Below are 23,880 nucleotides of genomic sequence, written 5' to 3' on the forward strand. Positions count from 1 at the left end.
ATGTATTAGACGTACCTATATATCAGGCTGTGTGTAGAATCTTATTCATAATACAATGTTATCATTTTTCTTCATTTCTATTACTTACTCTGATTCACTTCTAGTATAATATAAATTTCACAATTTAATCAATTACTGAATTTTTAAAACTTAAAAATTTTCACTTACTTTAAGATCCTTAATTTAAGTGGCACTAAATCTTTTTGAAAATTATTTGATTCGATGGTCAAACCTTATTGAAGTAACATGATTTACGTGTAATTTATCATTCCTCTTTTTATATTATGTCTTAGATCTTCTTTGTTATAAAAATAAAAATTGTAATATATGTTATAATAGCCCTAACCTAATTAATTAGCAAATTACATGTAATTAAATAATTAAGCATGTTTTAGTGAGTAAAATTAAGTATAAGGCTTAATTAAATGAATCTGAGTCACTTTGGAGTTAAAAAGTGTACTCAGTGAAAATTAAGGGGTATAAATGGGTACTGGCAAAAGTGCCCAAAATACAGAAATAAAAATGGAAATATTCCTAGAAAAATATTCCAGACTTTTGGGTAAAGTTTGGTAATTAATGGAGTTGAATAGATAGATAAACCAATACCCACATAAGCCACTTAACTATTAAGTGACTTAAAAACACAAAAAGAACCCAATTCCCTCCCCATTTTCCCGTCGCCAGCACCAGAAAGAAGAAGAAGGAAGAGAAGAAGAGGAAGGAGAGGAAAAGAGAGAGAAACCCTAAGGAGAGCAATCCTCCACCGATTGGAGTGATTCAAAAGCCTAAACCACTCTAAATCTTCCCCTTTTCATAATCCAAGCTTAGTTCTTAGTGGGGAGCTTTGTGTGGTGAGTTATTGCCCCTAAAAAATTCGGCCCTTTGGAGAAATCGAGGTGTTTGAGAGCTTCAACCTCCATTGAAGTTTGAGGAGCCATCAATACTTGGTTGTGCAACCATTGGTGGTAAGATTCTACCCCTTGAACCTTATTTTCATGGAAAATTGCATGAGTTAGGGTTCAATGAATAGTAAATTGGGGTTTGTGATGAAATGTGGTTAAATTAGCTATGTTCTAGGAAGAATGGAGCTTAGAGCATGTTGTGAAAAATGTTAGGAACGACATTTAATCGGTGAAAATGAGCTTAGATAGCTAGATGAGTATATTTGAAAAATGGCAAGAATATGATACATAGATATTGGATTTCTTGCATTGTTGATAAATGGTTTGGTTTGGTTGGTTGTTGATTATGCCTTGGTGTTGTCTAGGATTGAGGCAATTGGACCAACCTTGAGAGACCAACCATTGGAGCAAGCTATGGAGCTTGATTAGCTCCATTGGATAGGTAAGTTCATGCTTATGTTTGGTATGAATTGTATAGCTTGGTTGATAGCTATGAGATGTTATTGGATGCAATATGTGTTAATTGCATTAAACCTTGTGTAGGTTTTGTTTGAGAAGTGGAGTATTGTAATTAACTGACTGTGGAACCTGTTGGTGGGAACAAAGGTGGGCTAAAGCTTGAGGTAAGCCTTCGGACCTTGGGTGTAATTCCCTTGATTGTTCCACCAAGCCCTGAAAGGGTAGTGGTTGTTGATAGTGTATATAAATGCAATGAAATAGTGTAATGCTTTGTTATACGTATGTGTATGCATTTGGTGTGGCATAGGATGGTGTTTCCCTATGTTGGTATGTTGCATGACGATGCGTAAATCATACTTGGTAGTTAGCTGTCTAGTAGGACTATTTGCATCTGAGTTTCCTTAGGACAGCTTGAGAGCTCGCGGAATTTCTCCTGGAGATGTTATTGCACTTTGCATAGATATGTATTTACTGCATTATTATTGTTATTGCTATTACACTGATATGGAACTGTGGGGTGGAGAGATGCTCCAAGGACCCCTGGTTTACTGGATATATTCGTATATCTCACCCCGTGTTGTGGGGACCCCCTTTCAGGTAAGGATGCTGCAGGAGCCTCTGGTGGCAAGTGGCCATATCTGGATTAGCATATGCATGAAGTGTTGCATTTTTATGAGATTATACATGTTGTTTTGTAGCTCACATGTATAGAATTGTAATTAATAGGCAATGATAGATTTATGATTTGTATATTGGAATGGACTTAGCCTATGCTCATGCCTTTGGTCATCTCTTTTGTTGATGGGAGCCAAGTGAATGATCATAGTGTTTTGTAAGCTAAGTTCCATGATTTGTAATGAGTATGTACTGTAAATGATGCCTACTTGAAATTCAATATATGCATGCTTTTATGTATTGAGTTATTGAATTGGTTGGGCTGAGAAATCACATTAGGTACCTAGTTCTAAATTGGGAATTATTGAGAAAACAAAGGTTATGCTGCCCAAATTTTAGTACAAGACACGAGGAAAAGGGCATGCATGTCCCTTTAGATGTGTTTGTATTATGCAAGAACTAAGAACCATCTATGGAGAGGAATTTATATGATAGATTTGGACTGTGGTGTATGTATGGAAGTTGTAGATATTTTTCTTAGCTTTCCATAGAGACCAATATTGTGTAATTTGGACAAGTACAACTCTAGTTAGAGGTAAAATACTAAGACTGGGTGAAACCTTCTGAACTCTGGCGCACTTGGCGCCAACCATGGCGCACATCGCGCCATTGTGCTCGAAAGCTTCTGTTTCGTGGCGCAAATCATGCTGGTGTTGGCGCAAATCGCGCCGGGATCACCAGCTGGCGCACCTGGCGCCAACCTTGGCGCCTCCAGCGCCATAGCTGTTTCGTTGGCGCCCTCCGCGCCACAGGGATTAGCAGGATTCGCGCACGCGTTTCGTAGAAAACCCATAACTTGGGCTACATTGCTCCGATTTGAGCGCGGTTTGAACCCACGTGTAGCTAACGAAGAGATCTACGATATAGTAGAAGTTGTGAAATAAATAAGAAGTAAATTAATGGTTTAAAAATGGAATAAGAACATGATGTTAAGCTTGGTTTATCTGATTCCGCAAGGTAATATGGTTATGATCACACAATTAGATATTTTAAATTCGGCGTCGTTTTAAAAAGAAAAATTTATCCGGATTTTTAATTGAGCCAACGTGATTGTAACTGCACTTAATATCGTAATGCGATGTTAACAAACCGGTTCTAGAACGGGGTGTTTCATATGTAAGAACTAAAAATTTATCAAGTTTATTTATCAAATTCATTTATTTATTTTGGTAGACAATTCATTTAAATGAACTGTCATGTAATCAAAAAAACATACTTTGACATGAACATTGTCAAGATAGCAATATAAACAATAAAGATCAAACTTGAAATTAAAAAACAAGGTTTATAAGCATTTAAAACTTGTGTATAATAATTTACATTCAAAGATATTGTATTTCTTAAACACACAGTCAATTAATATTTCAAACAAACCATTTTAGCGTCAATAAAAGTAACCATTTCTATTTACCAAAAAAAAAAAAAAAAAGTAACCATTTCTCATGCAGTTATTATCATAGCCAAATACATATTGATAATATCGAAATCATATATAAATGAAAAATATATAGCATAAAACAAAACCACTCTATTAAAATTAAATGGTTTAGATTTCCAGTTCAAAAATTTTCGGACATCTTCCGAATGCCAATATCTTAAACAAACAGAATATAGAGTACAAAAGAAAAAAGTAACAAAAATAGAAAAGATGAGGTGGTAATCTAAGTAAAGGAAAGGAGGAAAACACAGGCATAGGAGCCAAATGAAGAGACATTGATTGAGAAGCTCCAGGGTGATGCAAGAACTTGGCTAGTTCAAAATCCACAACATGCATTCGTCTCAAAGTCCCCAATATCCAACAACCCTGAACTTCAACATCTCTGTATGAAGAGCAGACAATTAGGTGCAGCCAAGTGAATTGAACATTGAATATAATAAATTTTTTTCCCTTTGTGCAGCAATGCATTTGGTGGAATTAATTTACAACAACACACAGCACAATATTATATTTTAGACCAATACTTACATACATAGAGTATAGACAAATTTGTTTACCCAAAAAAAAAAAAAAGAGTACAGACAAAATGCATTCATAGGGGCATGGAGAACAATTTCTATAATTTGAAGAAACAGTTGTTCAAAAGAATGCCGGCTGAAAGGAAAACATTAATAAGCACCTATGGTTCCATGTTTTTGTTTTTTTTGGTCTATATGTCATTCTCTACGTTTGTGAAAGGAGCAAGTATAATTAAGTTCCAAGAAACCAATCATAACCTTATATATCTGTTATAATGTAGGATCACATGTTAGGTAGGTATCTCATGCCAGAATGTATCTGATAACTTGATCTTAGTGTATTATGTTAACTTTGATAACGTTAACAATATACATCAAACCAAAAGCCAATACAATTTTGCAATGCAGATGTATTGGGTGGTAAAGAACAACAACAATATCAACCACTGAAACCACTAGGAAAGTAGGCTAGCGAAAAGATGATATGATTCAAGTTATGTATAATGCTAAAGATATGTATCCTATAATCATTCACGCATGAGTACAAGACCTCAAGGAAAATGACAGTTCAAAATCTATATTTGTAACGTAAATTGCATAAATAACATTCCGATTATTTAATAATTATAAGTGGGAATAAATTCAATGCATAACTTATCCCATTATAAAATTTATATTTAATGAATGAATATTGAAGTAATTATAAACTAAATTAATCGACTACTCCTTTGACAAGTTGTTACTATATTAAAAACAATATAACTAGGATTTTTTTATTATCATCCGAAAGTTTCATCTCTGTTCCTCCACTGTGTGTTTGTAAAAATCAGATTTTAGCAAAATAAATATAAGAGCTATACACATATTTCCAAAAAGTGTCACAGTCAAAGTCAAGGTCAAAGCAGTATGACAAAAATCTTGTGTGACGAAAAGTCACAAACACAAGACACTATTCCAACATGAAATATACAGATGGTTTGATAGGTAAAGCACTGAATGTAAGCAGATGGAGAAATGTGGTGCACCTGTGCATTTAGTAACATCTCTTTCAGCTGCTACCAAATAGACACAGAAGGAATGTGACTAATTTTATGCCAATGCTCGCCTTCCTCCTTTCGGTACCGCTGCCTAAGGAATGGACAATTGCAAATCGATAAAGCAAAAAGAGAGTTGGGTAGACCCTCCTCTGGCATGTACTCAACACGAGGGCAATTCCAAATATATAGGTATTTGAGAGATTTGAGGTGGAGAAGACCCCTTTTGTTAATTATTCTTAGCTTTGAACAATTCTCCAAGTAGAGAATATTAATATTAGGTGGCAGCAGACTCTCCTCCGGGAAAGACTCCACGTTTTCAAAGTCGTCAGTAACACTGAAATCTTTCAAAGAATGAAGTTTGGACAAACCCCACTCCTCTCTCGAAGCAATCAGTTTGGGGCAGTTCCTTATATAGAGGATGCTTAGACTCAAAGGAAAACATTCCCCAGGAAATGATATCAGCTGTGGACAATCATTCAAGTACAGAGAATGAAGATTGGTGAACAAGCTTAGTGAGAAAGGCCACCAGGAGGAGTACCAGCTTCTAAAAGACAGTGTGCGAAGAGAATTACAGCAACGCAAATCCAAAGAGGAGCATTTTAGATCTGGACCATTAAAATCTGTAAGCACTAACACTTCAAGAGAAGCATTATTCAATAGAACTTGCTCCAGGTAGGACTCAAGGACTCCAGTACCACTAATGAAGGCTTTTTTCAAGGTGGATGGCAATTCATTTACCAAAATGTTTTCACATCCATCAAGTCGTAACTCCCCAACATTAGGAGTCTTGGGAAGTGAAGCCTCAAGCTCTTGGCAATCACTAATCTCCAGTTTTTTCAAATAAGGAAGGTGTTGAGGCAGCCCACTTTTCAACTTCGGACAGTTTTGAATTGAAAGCTCTTTAAGAAATGGGAAACATTCACCATCATCCGGACAGAACCATTCCTTCCATTTGGGCATATTCTCAATTTCAAAAATTTCAAGGGACCTGAATGGAACATTTGATGAATAATTGTCGTAAAACTCTCTACCAATTATCTCTATTTCATCAAAGTCTGAAATAAAAAGCTCCTTGAGGGAGGAGAGCAGCCCAAGTGGTGGCAAGCTTGAACAGAATCGGCATCCACCCAGGTTCATAGACACTAAATTGGAAAAATGAGAATCCCCAAGCCAATCTGAAAAGCTATTGCCACGATAGTATCTGATAGTGAGGCTATTCAGGTTGCTATCTGGTTGAAGTGCCTCCAAGACACGCATTTCAAATATTAAGTCATCGTTTTCTCCACTCGTTGATTGGCTTTCTGTTCTTTCATGGAACTTCAACAATAATTTTTCTAAATGTTTCTTATCTTTCAAATTGGCTTCTGCGGCATCTGCAGGATCAGTGATATTTCCCAACCCTGAAATGTTAAGTCTTCCTTGAAGATGGTGGAGTTTGGCCAACTCCTTAATATCAGATCCACCATTCTCTCTCACAACAAAATGAGTCAGCGTCCGAAGATGGATTAGCCTTCCTATATGCTTTGGCATCTTCTTTATTCGAGTGCCTTCCAGGTGAAGATGTCGTAAATTGATGAGTTTATAAAAATCTGAAGGGAGCTCAGTCAAATTATGGCAATCTTCCAATTTCAGAGTCTGCAAATTATGCAGCACACAAATGGAATCAGGTAACCTTTTAATCTCAGTGTAAGAAAGGTCTAGATAGCGCAAAAGCTTTAAATTGCTTATCTCATCATCTAGCTCTGAGAGATCATGATATCTGAATGATAACACCAGCAAATATTTAAGTCTCGAAAACAGAGCATGTTGTACATTGTTGCATATCTTGAAGCCTCGGGCACCTCGTTTCCATATCAGACTGCGTAATCCATTACACTTGTAAATATGCTCTAATATTTTATCACCGTCTTTTATATCATTTGAGCACCAAATGTGACGTGTCTTATCAGGGATATCTTGCACCCTATCTAACAGCTTTGGGATAAGATCACCCTCTATTCGTAAACAGAATTCTCCTGACACTGATTTTGCTAAATCATTGACAAGATCATGCATCACGAAGAAACTGCCTGCTGATTGTTGGAAAAATGAAATATACTCAAGCTGATTGAAGAATTCATCACCCAAATCTTCTTCACTTTTATCTGTTCCGCAGCACTTCAGCAAACCTTCTGCCATCCAAAACTGGATTAATTCATCCTTTTCAAACGGATAGCCTTTGGGAAACATAGAACAATAAGCAAAACAACGCTTCAGATTCGAAGGAAGAACATGGTAACTCAATCTCACTGTCGGGTTAATGTTACTATCAACAGATAGACGCCACATATCAGTCTCCAATATCTTAACCCATTCACTTTGAGAGAATTTTATTAGCAAGAGATTTCCCAATGCTTTTATAGCTAAAGGTAACCCTCCACACTTCTTAACGATTTTCTTGCCAATTGATTCAAGATTTGGATGTTCACTTACATTCTTGTTGTGAAAAGCATGTCTCTCAAATAAACTCCAACAATCATCTTTCTTCAATTCCTTTAAAGGAAGTAGTTGGGTGGATTTCATGGCTGATGCTACCTTCTTATCACGTGTTGTGACAAGAATTCTACTTCCAGAAGATCCATAATTAAGAGGAACTTGTAAGGCTTCCCAACTTGCCCAATTCTCATTCCAGACATCGTCTAGAACAAGCAAATATTTCTTGCCCATTAGTGTCTTCTGCAATTCAAGTTGAAGTGAATTCAATTCTTCAGCATCTGCTGAACACTGGAATGACTTAAGAATTGCTTTTGTAACTCCAACAATATCAAAATATTCTGACACATGGACCCAAGCTTTAAGTTCAAACTGCTCCTTCAAGCTTTGGTCATTGTACACGAGCTGAGCAAGGGTGGTCTTACCCATCCCACCGATACCCACTATGCTAATTATAGGTACAGAGTTGTCATTGACATTGTCTGAAAGTAAAAATTTGATTATTTGCTCTCTATCCTCATCTCTACCATATATGGTGCTCGATAGTCCCACCAAAGATGTACTTGGCAATCTTTTAGGGAGTTTCCAACTAACTCCACCTTCATTGCTAGCGCGAGTGTCTTCTTTCAATTCTAACTTTCCCTTTTGCTTTTCAAGAGAATCTAAGTTCTGTAGCAATTCTTTGAGCCTAGATTCAAATGGATTAGCAGTAAAAGCCGAAAAGAAGCCTCGTACCTGGCTGGCAGCAGTTTGAGATTCAGCTTTAAGCTTCTTGAGTGGTGCATCAGTGGCAATCTCATCTAACAACTTGTCAGCCTCATACACAGCATGTTTAACTTCATCAAGCCACTCCTTCACCGATGTGTCTTGGTACTGCTTTGTCTCTGCTTCGTCCAGCACTTTGTTGATAGAATCAACAGTAATCTTAAGTTTGTCCACCAGCACATCTTCAAGTTTGCTTCTACGGAAGTAGTCTATGAGATTACTTGAAAACAACCTGTCAAAAGTCACTTGAAAGAAAGACGAAAGAAGCGCCGTAACGACGAGGTTTTCCTTTTCCATGATCTTCTGTATACAAACAGAGGATATTGAGCACGAAGAAGGGATCTGAGTGTGATCCACAAACCTCAGAAGCTATCTATAAGATGGTAGCGTATTCTTCTATCAAGTGAAATGGAATAGGTCTACTAACTCTATTAATTTAACCAAATCAACTTGAGTCTAACAGCAGCACGTAATAATTTATTTTCCGGAAGGAAAAGAAAAATTTAAAAAAGAAGACAGTTTCTCTGCAACTATTACATCAACAAATACTATTTAATAATGGGGTTGTACTAATTCCAATAATTTGACCGGGCTCTCTTATCTATAAATGCAACATGTAATAATTTATTTTCCTATTTCCATTACTTCACATTACAACAAATGAGGTTAAGCAGAAATTTCGGAAAGGATTTACTTGGCATGATCCAAGAACAAGAAAAATTAATCAAAAAATCACTCTTCATTAAATTCCTATGGACAAGGATAGGGTTCGAGGCAATTTTTATATACAGTCTCCCCTTGTATATTTTTATGCATAAAGAAGTTGCCGTGATCTTTCAGTCATCACTTGATAATAAAAAATTAAAGTAGAAGAAAGTCTCTCTCCAACTATTACATTGATTAATATTGTTTAATAATGGGGCAGCTGTACATATTCCATTGATCTAAAATACAAAGCAGTGAATACTGATAGATGTTATTAACTGATATCTATGAATAATATAATATTCTGATACAAGTATTTTACAAAATCCATTATATCAAAACTCCATCCAAAATGCTGTCCACATCTTTATAAATAAGAGAAGTCACGTTCTCATCAGCATTAGTTGAATACGGATAGTTGCATTATTAACTGATATCTATGAATAATGTTCTGTTAGAAGGATTTTACAAACATCAATAAAAGAAAATGCAGTATGTCAAAACCCCATCCAAAATGCTATTCACAGCTTTATAAATGAGGGAAGCCACATTCTCATCAGCGGTAGTAATAATGGTACCGGTGGTTCCAATCTCTATCAAGGCTTTGTAAGGGTCTTGTGTGTGAACTTTACATACAGTTTGTGATTCAGCATCACTCATACTATGTTCCATAGATGCATTAATACCCACCTTTGATAATGCCGCCAGAAGCTTTTCAGAATCAGGTAAACCCCAATGTACCAAAGGCCTATTTCTTAAGGAATTTTTTCTCTCATTATCCAAGAGCAAGTGATGTCTAGCATTTTCCATTAACAGCTCCCCTTTAATCTTGCAATATTGATTTCTTCCTTTTTAAACGTTATCCAATAAAATTAGGAAGCCAAATCAGTTGCAATTTTTAACTCTGAACTGTCTTTTCGGTATGGTACCTTTAAAGTTTCAGCTTCAATATAGTACAAAACTGAGAAAGGCATTTCACTTGAAAAACTGTTCCGCATCCTCAAATCTTCGGGGCACTAGAGAATAAGAAAGAAGTAAAAAAACGAAAACAGATCATCAGTTCATCACATGTATAATCTTCAATAGCAAAAAAGAACTGTATGTATTATAAAGTAAATTTTGTACAATTACCAGAACAGTCTTCAGTTGCAGTCTCTACAGCAAAGGTTGAACTTTATGCAACCTAAAATGTGGAAATCAAAAAAATGCAGAGAAAGCTAAATACATAAATCAAATGATCATCAGCAGAGACTTCACTCTTTATTGACTAAATTTCAAAAAAATGAACATTTTGAAAAAACTTAAGTAGAGATGCTTCGAGATGGGGGCAGGAAAAAGGACATATCAAGGAGCCCATCCACACACTGTTAATTCTACAATCATCTGGAAAGAAACAGTTTAGTAGGGTTGATTTATATTATTGACAGGTTTTTCTCTCCCTTATTATGTTCCTTGGGAGACAAAATTATAAAATGTTACTAACCGGTTAATGTTTATACATATTTTGAAAATTATTTGCAAGAACAATGAGATGTATACATGAATCTGCATGTTGGAAGAAGTAACTAAGGGAAAGGTAAACCTACCCAATTCCGAAGGGAAACAGACATTGAAGCACCAGGATTCAACACATCCTGAAAAAAGTAAATGTAATTAAACATAGGTCAAAGCCATTTCCCAACTTCATTAAAAGGATGGAACTTACAAGACCACACATATCAAGATACATTTCTATAACTAAAAAAAATCAAGGAATAAAATGACTGCAATGAAGCATCATTAGAACTTATATTATGTGAGGAATATATCACACATGAAGGATAAGTAAAGATTTTGGATCACCATACCAAGTTACCAACGTCGAAGCAGATGAACAACAGGACCCATATGCAGACATCAGTGATGACAAATACAATGCAGGGTTCCTGCCAATTCATTCTGAGAGCAGTACATCAGTTTTTGTGAGCAAATAACAATAAAAAGACTAGACAAACCATAAGTGACTCATGCAATTTGTTAAAATTGAACGTATACCTTCTGAGGGTATTAACAGAAAGTCAAAGTCAAGTTAAGAAACACAATTTTCCCCCAAATAATTAACATTGCAAGAAAACATACAGTGCAAAAAGACACTAAAGTTAAAAATCTCACAAGAGTTGATGTGAATGAATAGTAGGAACCCACGTGAATCTTTTTCTCTTTTAGGAGCTTGAAGTGCGCAAACAATGGCTCCCCAGCAAATAGCTGCAGCATCAATTAAAGTAATAAAACAAAAGTCAAATTTGTTTAATCGAAGTATACAAGTGCAACAGACCAAAGTCATAATTCTAAAAGTCTGTACTCTTTCTTGGCGCTGTTTGCAAAGTCACTCTGGTATGATGTTAAGCAATGACAGTAATTCTTCAGCCACTGAAGAAATTATATAAACTGGAACCTACAAATATAAAAATAATTAATAATAAATAGTAGAAATCAGTATGGGCATCTCAGATTTTGCACCCAAAAAATCCTTTTGCCATATATGTTTATTTGCAAACTTTCAAAGATGGAATTTTGAATTTCCCTGTCTTTCCCATTACAAGCACAAAAAGGAAAATAAAAAGCAATAAAATTTTAAACAATAAACACTGGAAAACAATATCACGGGTCTAACTCTCTTAGCAAATAAAATGAGAATAAGAGAAACAAACAGAACCTGAGGTAAAAGTCAAATAGATGGCTAAAGACAGGCATTTTACCAATGAGTAGGAACAAGCAACTAAAAAGGATATGGATATGAGGTTTCGCAGGACAGTAAACAACAATTTAAACAAGGATAATTAATGACACCCCAAAAATATTTTCCATATTTCCATACTCAGTTTTTCGTTGATTTTGAATACCATTCAACAGAGAACATAATAAAAAAAAGAAACGGTACCTTCATAGCTGAAGCTTCGAGTGATTTTGTAATTTCCTCCAAAAGCTGCAAAATAGTTCCAAGTCGATCAATAGGAATAAGAACCGAACCACCAACTTTGACACACTCTATAGCACATGAGAATTTGAAAACCACTTTTTCCTTTTCTTCTAAATTCTCATCAGAGATAAGGTTGAATCCAGTTGAATATAATAACTTATCATCTATTGGAACAGAGTGATTATCTCCATCCTCAACATCTTGGCATCATTCAAGAATGAGAAATCTGAATAAATTAAGGCACAAGTCCCCTGTAGACTGCTGTAATCAAAAGCCATTGCATGAGCACAAATGAAGCTGGAGCTTGGAAGATAAGCAATATCTCCCTTTGGGCCATTTAGAAGCCAATTACAACTACCTATTTCTACACCGGAGCTGAATACTTTTATAACCAGTGTGCGATTGTAGCAAGCTTCCTCAGCATAATTGAGTGTGTGAATCTTTAGCATGCAATCCTTCACATCAGATGCACTGAGAAATTGCACACATTACAACCTCAACAACCAAAGTTTGCTATATTTGACTTCAAAGAATAAATGCTCGAAGCAACAATGTTTTATTAGAAACAACTTAACTACACTAACAAGGATTATATAACACAGATACAATTACCGAATGAGTGTATTATCATAATGACCCTAACTGGTAAATCTTAGTTAGAGATTTAATTTAAGGATTTATATGCCATAATTAGATTCAGTGAGCGATTTCGAGTATTTTGACTGTAATCATGACTATGTTATGAACAGTGCGTTTTGCCGGAGAATTTACAGTTTTGTGAATTAACCAGTAGAGCTTAAAAAGAGCAAAATAATTTTAGAGACATAATTTGATAATTCTGACGACAAATATGAGTTCAGAACGAAAAATTGTATAGTCTGGCACTTTCCGTGAAAATCTCGTGAATAGTGTTTCTACCGGGTATTTTGTACTGCTGTTTAAGCAACCGGTAGAGTCCAGAAATAAATAATTGATGAAATAAGAATAAGAAAGTCCAATATATGCCAAGCAAGTCAAAATAGGCCCAAGAAAATGATAAGTTTATAAGTTAAGTTCAGAAGTGAGCGAAGTACAGTTAGTGATTCACAGTGCATTTCGTTAAAACGGTGCAAAAACCATACTGTGAATTATGAATATTGTTTAGTAACAAATTAAAATTAATGTAAATGATTTTAGAAAAATAAAAATATCTCCGTAGATATAAGTTAGTTCCGGGTCCGTTAAGTTAAAATACGCGATAGAAAAACATCCGATTGAGAAAGCCACATGTGCTTATAACTTAAGTTTCCTTCCAAAAGTTACTATTCCCATCAGCTCACCTTCCCTCTCTCTCCTCAAGGCCGAGTCTCTCCTCCATGGAAGGCTAGGTTTTCAAGTTTTCTTTCTCCTTTGATTTCTCCCTCCACACTCAACCAAATCCTTAAGTCCATACACGAAATTCATAGGAAATCAACCAAGGAATCCATTCCACCGCTTTGTTTGGGCTGATTTTGCTTGTAGAGAGAAATATTCCTCACCCCCAATTCGTGACACTATTCATCATTGTGGAAAAGTGGGGTTTTTGAGTGAGAAAAGCTTGGGTTTTGTTCCTTGGAGCTTAGGATTGGCAAAAATGCAAAGAAAGGAAAATAAGCGATAAAATGTATGCTTATGAAATAATTATGGTATTGCATCATTTTATTGATGCATTGTAAATTATTCTCTAGGTGTGCCTAGGGATTGAGAAGGATCGGAAATCTCTTGAAGCGATAAAAGTAACTTGTTCCACAAGTAAGCGTATTGGTAAAGCTTCAAGAGGTAAGCTCTATGTTTAAGGAGTCTTTTCCTGCTTGAGTGCTCCACCATGGTTAGTGAACTATGGTTGGACTGTATGACTGTGATTTAGATGCTTTGTATAGATGCATTCATATAGAGTTATTTGATAACATGATATGTTTTGCTCTGATATGACTTCTGTAATATGATTTCTGTAACAATCTCTGGCCATTGATTGTATAGTACCCGGATGTCCGCTTTGGGGTCCTCCCTCGGGACTGATGGTGTACGCCTCTGATATGTCTGGTTCCGCTTTGGGGTCCTCCCTCGGGAACACGTGCGTTGATTTCCGCTTGGGGTCCTCCCTTGGGAATGACGGCGCACATCTCTGATATGATATGGATATATGCTCTGTTCTGTTATGATATCTGTTATATGTTGTATTTGTATACTCTGTATCTGACTTTCATGCAGGAGTGAACCAGGGGTATGGAGAATTCTCTATAAACCTGGAGCTTATTGAGATTTGTAATCTCACCCCTCTTTGGGGACATATTTTCAGGTGCCCAGATTCCCGGTGAGTCCTCACTAGGCAGGGACACGACACGTGGCTGAGGCAGTTGACAGATTGGATTTTGAGTGGCTGTAGGCTACTACCTTTTTGGAGTGTTTGATGTATTTTAGTATTTTCGCATTTGATGGATCATGATATTGATCCTTTATTGTGTATATGGCCTGTATATGTTTTGTACATGTCTGTCGCTTTGATGCATGTACATTTGGGTATTCAGGCACGTTATATGATGAAGTAGTATTCAGATATGTTTACGTGTTGGATTGCATGCTGTTAGATATAGTGGCACTGAGCCAAGTTATGCATGCGCCCATGGATGGGCATTTGATTATATTTGTATAAACCGTTTATCAGGAAATGCTTCTGTGAGGGATTGGAAAATCCCCAGTTGTCCGATTTATAGAGGAAACTCTGCCCGATTTTCGTTTACGACGAATGAGAATTTAAAAAGAAAAAAAAAAAAAGTTAGCTCGTATTTTCAGAAGTTAAGTCTTCCGCTGTTTTCTGTTTTATCATATGTATGTTAATTGAACCGGCTCGAGACAGGGATGTTACATTTATGGTATCAGAGCAGTTTCTCTAGAAGAGCCTGTGAAATATTGCATGAACTGTTCGGGTTGTTATATTTTTGAGTTTTCTTGGAATACTATGATATGCATGTCTGATCACCGAGTGTGAGCGTAGCTAACTCATTCCTTTGTGTGAAATATGCAGAATTATGGTTCGCCCAAGAAGGACTTCTGATCCTCCTATTGACCCGACCGATCCAATATTAGCAGATTTGGCTAGACCCCGACTAAACCAGCGGGGAAATACTTCACAGCCAGATCCAATGATAATGGCCTTAACTGAGATGCAACAAAATATGGCTGCAGCTAGGCAGCGAGAGCTAGAAGTGATGATGAAAGCAAATCAAGATCTGTTAGAGGCTAATAGGTTGGCCAATCAAGAAATGATGGCAGCAAGCAGAATGGCGAATATTGAAATGATGAGATTACTCTTGGTTGAGGTGAGGGCGGGTGGGCAAGGTCCACAGCCACAACCTTTGCAACAGCCACAGCCTGAGCCACAACCACAACAGCCTGTTCCTCCTCCTCATAATCCCATTGTTGTGGAGGGTGAAGGAAATAATGATGTGAATGAAGAATCTAGTCACAGGGGTGGTGTGGCACAACCAGCCACTAATAGAGAGCAAAGAGAAAGAATGCTAAATGCCTTCCGAAAACATGCACCACCAAATTATAAAGGAGGCATTGATCCTATTGCTGCAATCCAGTGGTTAGAAGAATTGGATCGCATTTTTACTGTCATGGAGTGTGATGATCAGCAGAAATTGTTGTATGCTTCTTATATGTTGCAGAATGATGCAGCTGATTGGTGGAGAAATACCCGTCTGCCCTTGGAATGTCAGGGTTATGCTATTACCTGGCCTTTATTTGAAAGGCAATTCTTGCTGAAATACTTTCCGGCTGAAGCCCGGATAAGGAAGAAGGGTGAATTTGAAGAACTAAAGCAGGGTCAGATGTCTATTGATGAATACTTGAATAAGTTCAATAAGCTGGCCAAATACTCTCATTTCCAGAGAGCTCCACCTACAGAAGATGACTTGATTTTTAAATTTCATAGAGGATTACATGATAACATCTCTGAAAAACTTGCAGGTGACTCATTTGATACTTTTGCTGCACTTGTTAAAAAGTGTAAAAATATTCAAGAATATTACAGAAGGAAGCATAAGGACCAATCTGCTCCTAATTCTGGTCCTAAAAACACCTCTGGGAATTCTAAAGGAAAAGGGTTGCAGGTTAGACAGTCTGATGGTAAGTTCAAAAAGGCGGGAAATTCTAAGCCTGGAAATATTAAGCCTGCTTCTCTATGTGCTACATGTGGTAAAGTTCATGCAGGGGTTTGCAGAAAAGAGCAAAGACTGTGTTACAAATGTGGCCAACCTGGGCATTTTATTAGGGACTTCCCCTTTAATGGGGGACAGGTTTCTACTATTCAGGCCACTCCGGCTCCTATTGTGGTTGAGGAACCATCTCTACCTCTCCCACCTCCAGTTGCCCGAGTATATGCAGTGACTCAGCAAGAGGCTGAGAGGTCAGCTAGTTTGGTGCGAGGTATGATTTCTATTCGTGATGAAATGCTTAGTGTTTTGTTTGATTCTGGTGCCACGCATTCTTTTATTGCTGATTATGTAGCTGAAGCATTTGGTCTGCATGTGATAAAAATGAAAACTCCTATGCGTATTGTTACGGCTGTGGGAAGAGTTTTTAATGAAGACTGTGTTTGTGAAAATGTGAAATTCAAGTATGAGGGCAGGGAATATTCTGCCGACTTTATTGTCTTGCACCTTGCTTCTGTGAATTTAATTCTGGGGATGGATTGGTTGTCCAAGTACTGTGTGAAGATTGACTGCTGCAGTAAAACCATTTCTGTCTCATCTTATGATGAAGAAAAGGAGTCTCCTTATTTGTCTGTACTTCGGGTGGTAAAGGCCTTGAAGGAAGGAGATTCCGGGTATGTTTTATTGGGAGGTCTGGTTGGCGTCAACAAGGAGCCAATTTCTGTTATTCCGATTGTCTCTGAATTTGAGGATGTCTTTCCGGATGAGATTCTGCACTTTCCTCCAGAGAGGGAAATTGAATTTGCAATTGACTTATTGCCTGGTGTGGGACCTATTTCTCTTGCCCCATACCGGATGTCACCTCTAGAATTATCTGAATTGAAGAAGCAGATTGAAGACCTATCCAGAAAAATTTTTATTAGGCCGAGTGTGTCTCCTTGGGGAGCCCCGGTGATCTTTGTTAAGAAGAAGGATGGGTCTATGAGATTATGTACAGACTACCGGCAGTTGAACAAGGTTACTGTTAAGAATAAGTATCCTTTGCCGCGGATAGATGATTTGTTGGATCAGCTGCGGGGTGCGACTGTATTTTCTAAGATTGATCTCCGGTCCGGGTATCATCAGATCCGGGTAAAGCCGGATGACGTTCCGAAGACAGCTTTCAGGTCCCGTTATGGGCACTATGAGTATCTGGTTATTCCTTTTGGGCTTACAAATGCACCAGCCGTTTTCATGGGTTATATGAATCGGATCTTTAAAGCCTATCTGGATCAGTTTGTGGTGGTCTTTATAGATGACATACTGATATATTCAAAGAGTAAAGAAGAGCATTCTGAGCATCTAAAGGTTGTTTTGCAGATTCTGAGAGAGCATCAGTTGTATGCTAAACCATCAAAATGTGAATTCTGGCTTTCTGAGATACAATTTCTGGGCCATGTCATCTCATCTGAAGGAGTGGCAGTGGACCCGAGCAAGATTGAAGCAGTGGTAGAATGGGAACGTCCTAAAAATGTTACAGAGATCAGGAGTTTTCTTGGTTTGGCTGGATATTATAGGCGTTTTATTGAGGGATTCTCACGGATGGTTTTACCTTTGACACGGTTAACCCGTAAAGGGAACCCATTTGTGTGGACCCAAGAATGTGAAGTGAGCTTTCAAGAGTTAAAAAGGAAGTTGACTACAGCTCCGGTATTGATATTGCCGGATCCTACAAGTAAGTTTGTGGTGTATTGTGATGCTTCTAAGTTTGGGTTAGGCTGTGTGTTAATGCAGTTCCGGCAGGTGGTCGCTTATGCTTCTCGGCAGTTGAAACCGCATGAGGAGAATTATCCGACACATGATCTGGAGTTGGCAGCCGTAGTGTTCGCATTGAAAATTTGGCGACACTTTCTATACGGGGCCGATTTTATTGTCTACAGTGACCACAAAAGTCTAAAGTATCTGTTTGATCAGAAGGAGCTAAATATGAGGCAACGCCGATGGGTGGAATTTCTGAAGGATTATGATTTTGAATTGCAATATCACCCTGGTAAAGCCAATGTAGTAGCTGATGCTTTAAGCAGAAAGACGCTTGGTATGGCCAATTTGATGATTTCCGAGTATAATTTGATTGAGAAGATTAGAAGAGAAGAAGAAGAAGAACAATTCAGATTTCAGATCGAGTTTTTGTTTTTGTTTTTGTTTTTTTGTTTTACACATCAAACGACGTCATTTTGTGTTAATTTTTTTTTTTTAAAAAAAATGCAGTGACCTGTATGACCTCTCTGACTCGAGAGTCAAGGGTTAAACCGAGGGATTTCGGGGGTTAAAGGGGTCAACGTGTAAGTAGGGTCTAACCTGAACTTTCAGAGAGAGGGGGTCAGTGAATCGGAGGGGTCAACCCCGAGGTGGAGCGGAGTTTTAAAACAGTGTTTAACTGTCTAACTGACAGTATACCAGCCTGCCTAATTAACCAACAACACTTAAATTAATTCCTACTTGTATATACCTTCCAAGTCCAAACCTCACTTGGTTGGGTCCAAACAGATTGCATATAAAAAATACCCAAGGCAAAAAACTAATAGAATCCCAGATGGGAGTTAAATGCACCCAACTCTTCCCTGGGTTACGATGATTTCGGCTGGCTTTTGGAGACAAATCTCCAGAGACAAAGAAGACAAAAGCATGTGAATATGAACATATTATAATTAGTCAATCACAAGATAATACCATACAAACAGTGCATGTAAGTTTTGGATATAGAATATTTTGTCCCTTGTAAGTCTTGTGATAAAATGCATACTATACTAAGAGTAGCTCACCTGTACAAGGGTGTCCAACCACCCAACTCCTCTCCATCTTTTCCCAAGATTATCTCTCTCAATTCAGAAGGAAGTATTTCAAGTTCTTCCTGCCTCAGCCATGGAGGGAAATTAGATTCCTCTGGTACATAAAACTTCCTAAATTCCACATGCATTGATACAAGATCTTCCATCATTAGCTGGCTAATCTTGCTGATGCTTCAGTTACATAGATCTAACCAATTGAACAAAACACTAAGCAAACAAAATTTGGGTACAAAGATCAACAAAAATGAGAACATAGTTCAATTTAAAAAGTCTATATATACAACATTAACAGGAAATCTACCTTAGCTGAGAAACCCTTCGTTCGAGTAAGGGTAATCCCATAATACCCATTGGACTGGAGATTAATATGACATCAATGAAAGAGGCATTTCATAGGTGCAAGTTATTAACAGTCTTGTACCAAGGTTCTGCAAAAAGTAAACTTTTAGCATCAAGGAGGTTCTCAATTTTCTGTCTCTTCTAATCAGACCCAACCTCTGAATCCAGAAAATCATTAGCCTCAATGTTGTTGCTTTCTTCAAATGGCAAGGCATCCAAAGTTGTAGGTCAGCAGAAAGGTCCAGAAGGCAATCCAATAAGATCCTAATCCCACAAAAATTAAGCATGTGACATGGTGGGAAGTGAAAGCCCCTACCTTTGCTCAAACATGTCTGCAAAAGCCCAAGAAAGATAACAAAGATTTAAACCATGAAGAGAATTTTAGTATAAATAAAAGATTCTTTCAAATGCCATTACACAAACACACAAAAAAGCAGGTACAGTAAGAAACTCACCAACTTCATAGAGGACGAAATGGATAGCCTCTTGTAGCTTCCCACAGAAGGTAGGAGTGGCTAGTGGCTATGGAAGAAGAGAGGGGACCAAAGAGGAGGAGAAGAACTATTGCCTGAAGGGAGCACCTAATCGCAAAAAGGCCTACAAATATAACTCAAAAATTACCAAATAGTAAAATGAAATAAAATAAGATCTCATAAAAAGGGGTGAACCAAACAAACCTACATTTATGCTCCAATTTCCAAATTCACTAGATAAACTATAAAAAATGGGTAGTGCCACAACTGGAGCCAAAGCATGATGGCAAAAAAATATAGTTGTCACCACCTTTTTTATAGGATAGGGTAAATGATTGAGAAAACACTTAATTTTTTATTTTTTTTGGAGATATTCCAATCGATTCATTGCTTGATGACTAGTCCGATTCGGGACGGGTCCCGGGATTAAGGCTTTAAACCCCTCCCAAAGATGGTAATGAGGATGATCGAACACATGCTCTCCCCAGTCAAGGTTCGAGAGCCGATTTGTACAAGGTAAACCATAATATTCTTGATACACAGCACCCTTGATACAAATGTCCTAAGTTGTGCAAATTAAACCCCAAACATTTATTCCACCCCTGTTTTAGTAGAAAGTGAATATTTAAGGAATCAGATATTTACAACAGAAATAGAAAAACTTGTATCAGTGAGTGAAAGCATTGAAAGATCCAAGGCAGGTATCTAATGCCAGAATGTATTTGCTAGCTTGGTCTTAGTCTATGGTTTTAACTTGGTAACGTTAGCAATATACATCATACCAAAAGTCAATAGAATTTTGTAATGCAGATAAATTAGGTGGTAAAGCACAACAACAATATCAAACACTGAAACCACTATAAAGTAGGGTAGTGAAAAGATAATATGATCCAAGTTATGTATAATGCTAAAGATATGTATCCTACAATTACCCAAAGGAATAAAATAAAAAGTATCCTATAATCATTCACGCATGAGCACAAGACCTAAAGGAAAATGACAGTTCAAAATCTATATGTAACGTAAATTGCATATATAAACAATCCGATTATTTAATAATTATAAGTGGAAATAAATTCAATGCGTAACTTATCCAAACATAATATTTATATTTAATGAATGAATATTGAAGTAATATGGAAGCAGATGGAGAAAAGTGGAGCACCTGTGCATTTAGTAACATCTCTTTCAGCGGCTACTGAATAGTCACAGAAGGGATGTGACTAATTTTATGCCAATACTCTCCTTCCTCCTTTTGGTACCGCTGCTTAAGTAATGGACAACCCATAATCCGCAATGTAGAAAGGGAGTTGGGTAGACCCTCCTCTGGCAAGTACTCAACACAAGGGCAATCCCAAATACATAAATTGGAAAAATGAGAATCCCCAAGCCAATCTGGAAAACTACTGCCACGATAGTTTTCAATAGTGAGGGTATTCAGGTTGCTATCTGGTTGAAGAGCCTCCAAGACACTCCTTTCAATTATTGAGTCATCATTCTCACCACTCGTTGATAGGCTTTCTCTTCTGCCATCGAAGATCAACAATAATTCTTCTAAATGTTTCTTATCTTTCAAATGGGCTTCCGCGGCATCTGCAGTATCAGTGATATTTCCCAACCCTGAAATCTTGAGTCTTCCTTGAAGATGGTTGAGTTTGGCCAACTCCTTAATATCAGATCCACTATGCTCTCCCACTACAAAATTAGTCAGCGTCTGAAGATGGACTAGCCTTCCAATATCCTTTGGCATCTTTTTTATTCCAGTGCTAACCAGGTGAAGATGACGTAAATTGACGAGTTTGTAAAAAATCTGAAGGGAGCTCAATCAAATAGAAACACCATGTCAATACCAGTGTCTGCAAATTATGCAGCATACAAATGGAATCAGGTAACCTTTTAATCTCAGTGTAAGAAAGGTCTAGATAACGCAAAACCTTTAAATTGCTTATCTCATCATCTAGCTTTGAGAGATCATGATATCTGAATGATAATACCCGCAAATATTTTAGTCTCGAAAACAGAGCATGTTGTACATTGTAGCCTTGGTCACCTCGTTTCCATATCAGACTACGCAATCCAATACACTTGTAAATATGCTCTAATATTTTATCACCTTCTTTTATTTCATCAGAGCACCAAATGTGACGTGTCTTATGTGGAATATCTTGCACCCTATCTAACAGCCTTGGGATAAGATCACCCTCTATTCGTAAACATAATTCTCTTGACACCGATTTTGCTAAATCATTGACAAGATTATGCATGACGAAGTAACGCGAATCATATTTGCCTCCTGATTGTTGGAAGAATGAAATATACTCAAGCTGATTGAAGAATTCATCACCCAACTCTTCTTCACTTTTACATGTTTCGCAGCATTTCAGCAAACCTTCCGCCATCCAAACCTTGATTAATTCATCCTTTTCAAACTTATAGCCTTTGGGAAAGATAGAACAATAAGCAAAGCAATGCTTCAGATTGAAAGGAAGAACATGGTAACTCAATCTTAGTGTCGGGTTAATGTTAATGTTACTAGCAACAGACAAACGCCACATATCAGTCTCCAATATCTTAACCCATTCACGTTGAGAGAATTTCATTAACAAGAGATTTCCCAATGCTCTTATAGCTAAAGGCAACCCACCACAATTTTCAACAATCTTCTTGCCAATTGATACAAGATTTGGATATTCACTTACATTCTTGTTGTGAAAAGCATGTCTCACAAATAAACTCCAACAATCATTTTCCTCCAATTCCTTTAAAGGAAGTAGTTGGGTGGATTTCATGACTGATGCTACCTTCTTATCACGTGTTGTGACAATAATCCTACTTCCAGAGGATCCATAGTTAAAGGGAACTTGTAAGGCCTCCCAACTTTCCCCATCCTGGTTCCAAACATCGTCTAGAACAAGCAAATATTTCTTGTCCATTAGTCTCTTCTGCAAGTCAAGTTGGAGTGAATTCAAGTCTTCAGCATTGGATGAACACTGAAATGACTTAAGAAATGCTGAACACTGAAATGACTTGAGAATTTCTTTAGTAAGTCCAACAACATCAAAATTTTCCGAAACATGGACCCAAGCTTTAAGTTCAAAATGCTCCTTCAGCCTTCGGTCATTGTATACAAGCTGAGCAAGTGTGGTCTTACCCATCCCACCCATACCAACTACACTAATTATAGGAACCGGGTTGTCACTGACACTATCTGAACGTAAAAAATTGATTATTTGCTCTTTATCCCCATCTCTACCATATATGCTACTAGATAGATCCACCAAAGATGTACTTGGCAATCTCTTTGCAAGATTCCAACTAACTCCACCTTCATTGCAAGCACGAGTGTCTTCTTTCAGTTCTAGCTTTCCCTTTTGCTTTTCAAGAGAATCTAAGTTCTGTAGCAATTCTTTGATCCTAGATTCAAATGGATTAGTAGTAAAGGCTGAAAAGAAGCCTCGTACCTGGCTGGTAGCAGTTTGAGATTCAGCTTTAAGCTTCTTGAGTGGCGCATCAGTGGCAATCTCATCCAACAACTGGTCAGCCTCATAAACAGCATGTTTAACTTCATCAAGCCACTTCTTAACGGATGTGCTTTGGTATTGCTTTGTCTCTGCTTCGTCCAACACTTTGTTGATAGAATCAACGGTAATCTTAAGTTTGTCCACCAGCCCATCTTCAAGTTTGCTTCTACGAAAGTAGTCTAAGAGATTATTTGAAAACAACCTGTCAAAAGTCACTTGAAAGAAAGACGAAAGAAATGCCCCAACGACCAGCTCTTCCATGATTTCCCGTAATCAAACAGATGATGATATTGAGCAGAAAGAAGGAAATAAAAATAGTTATAGTGAGAAATTTCGTTGAAGCTTCATTTGATGGGACGTAACGAAATAAAAATAAAATAAAATTGTAAGGAAAATAAAAGTTAGAAAGGTGGAAAAATCTCAATCCTCTGCCTGCCCTACCATTTTAACATGCGGATCAGAGTTAGTCGTTCTATTAGACATCGGACCGGTCTTGTCAACCCCGAACTTGGTGACTCCATAGGCTTTTCGGTTTGAGCGGATAGTTGGACAGTTTTTGCAGTCAACCCGGATTGGAACCGGTTTACCCGGTCGAAACCCGGCGACCCGATGAC

General features: G+C 37.4%; 1 protein-coding gene and 2 pseudogenes across 1 annotated transcript; all 3 read right to left on the reverse strand.

Moving 5' to 3' along the window:
• Positions 1-3,544: 3,544 nt before the first annotated feature.
• Positions 3,545-8,565, reverse strand: LOC133296856 (putative disease resistance RPP13-like protein 1). Its single transcript, XM_061495905.1, has 2 exons — positions 5,018-8,565; positions 3,545-3,856 (listed from the first exon to the last, which is right to left on the reverse strand). The coding sequence occupies exon 1, from the start codon at positions 8,561-8,563 to the stop codon at positions 5,048-5,050; it is 3,516 nt and encodes a 1,171-aa protein (XP_061351889.1). The 5' UTR covers positions 8,564-8,565; the 3' UTR covers positions 3,545-3,856; positions 5,018-5,047.
• A 704-nt stretch (positions 8,566-9,269) lies between these two features.
• LOC133296852 (uncharacterized) lies at positions 9,270-13,287 on the reverse strand (annotated as a pseudogene).
• Positions 9,851-23,529, reverse strand: LOC133296851 (putative disease resistance RPP13-like protein 1; annotated as a pseudogene).
• Between the last annotated feature and the right edge of the window lie 351 nt (positions 23,530-23,880).

This window comes from Gastrolobium bilobum, unplaced genomic scaffold (assembly GCF_033153095.1).
Source record: "Gastrolobium bilobum isolate Gb01-03AN ecotype WA unplaced genomic scaffold, APGP_CSIRO_Gbil_v1 utg3096, whole genome shotgun sequence".
In the NCBI taxonomy this organism is placed as follows: Eukaryota; Viridiplantae; Streptophyta; class Magnoliopsida; order Fabales; family Fabaceae; genus Gastrolobium; species Gastrolobium bilobum.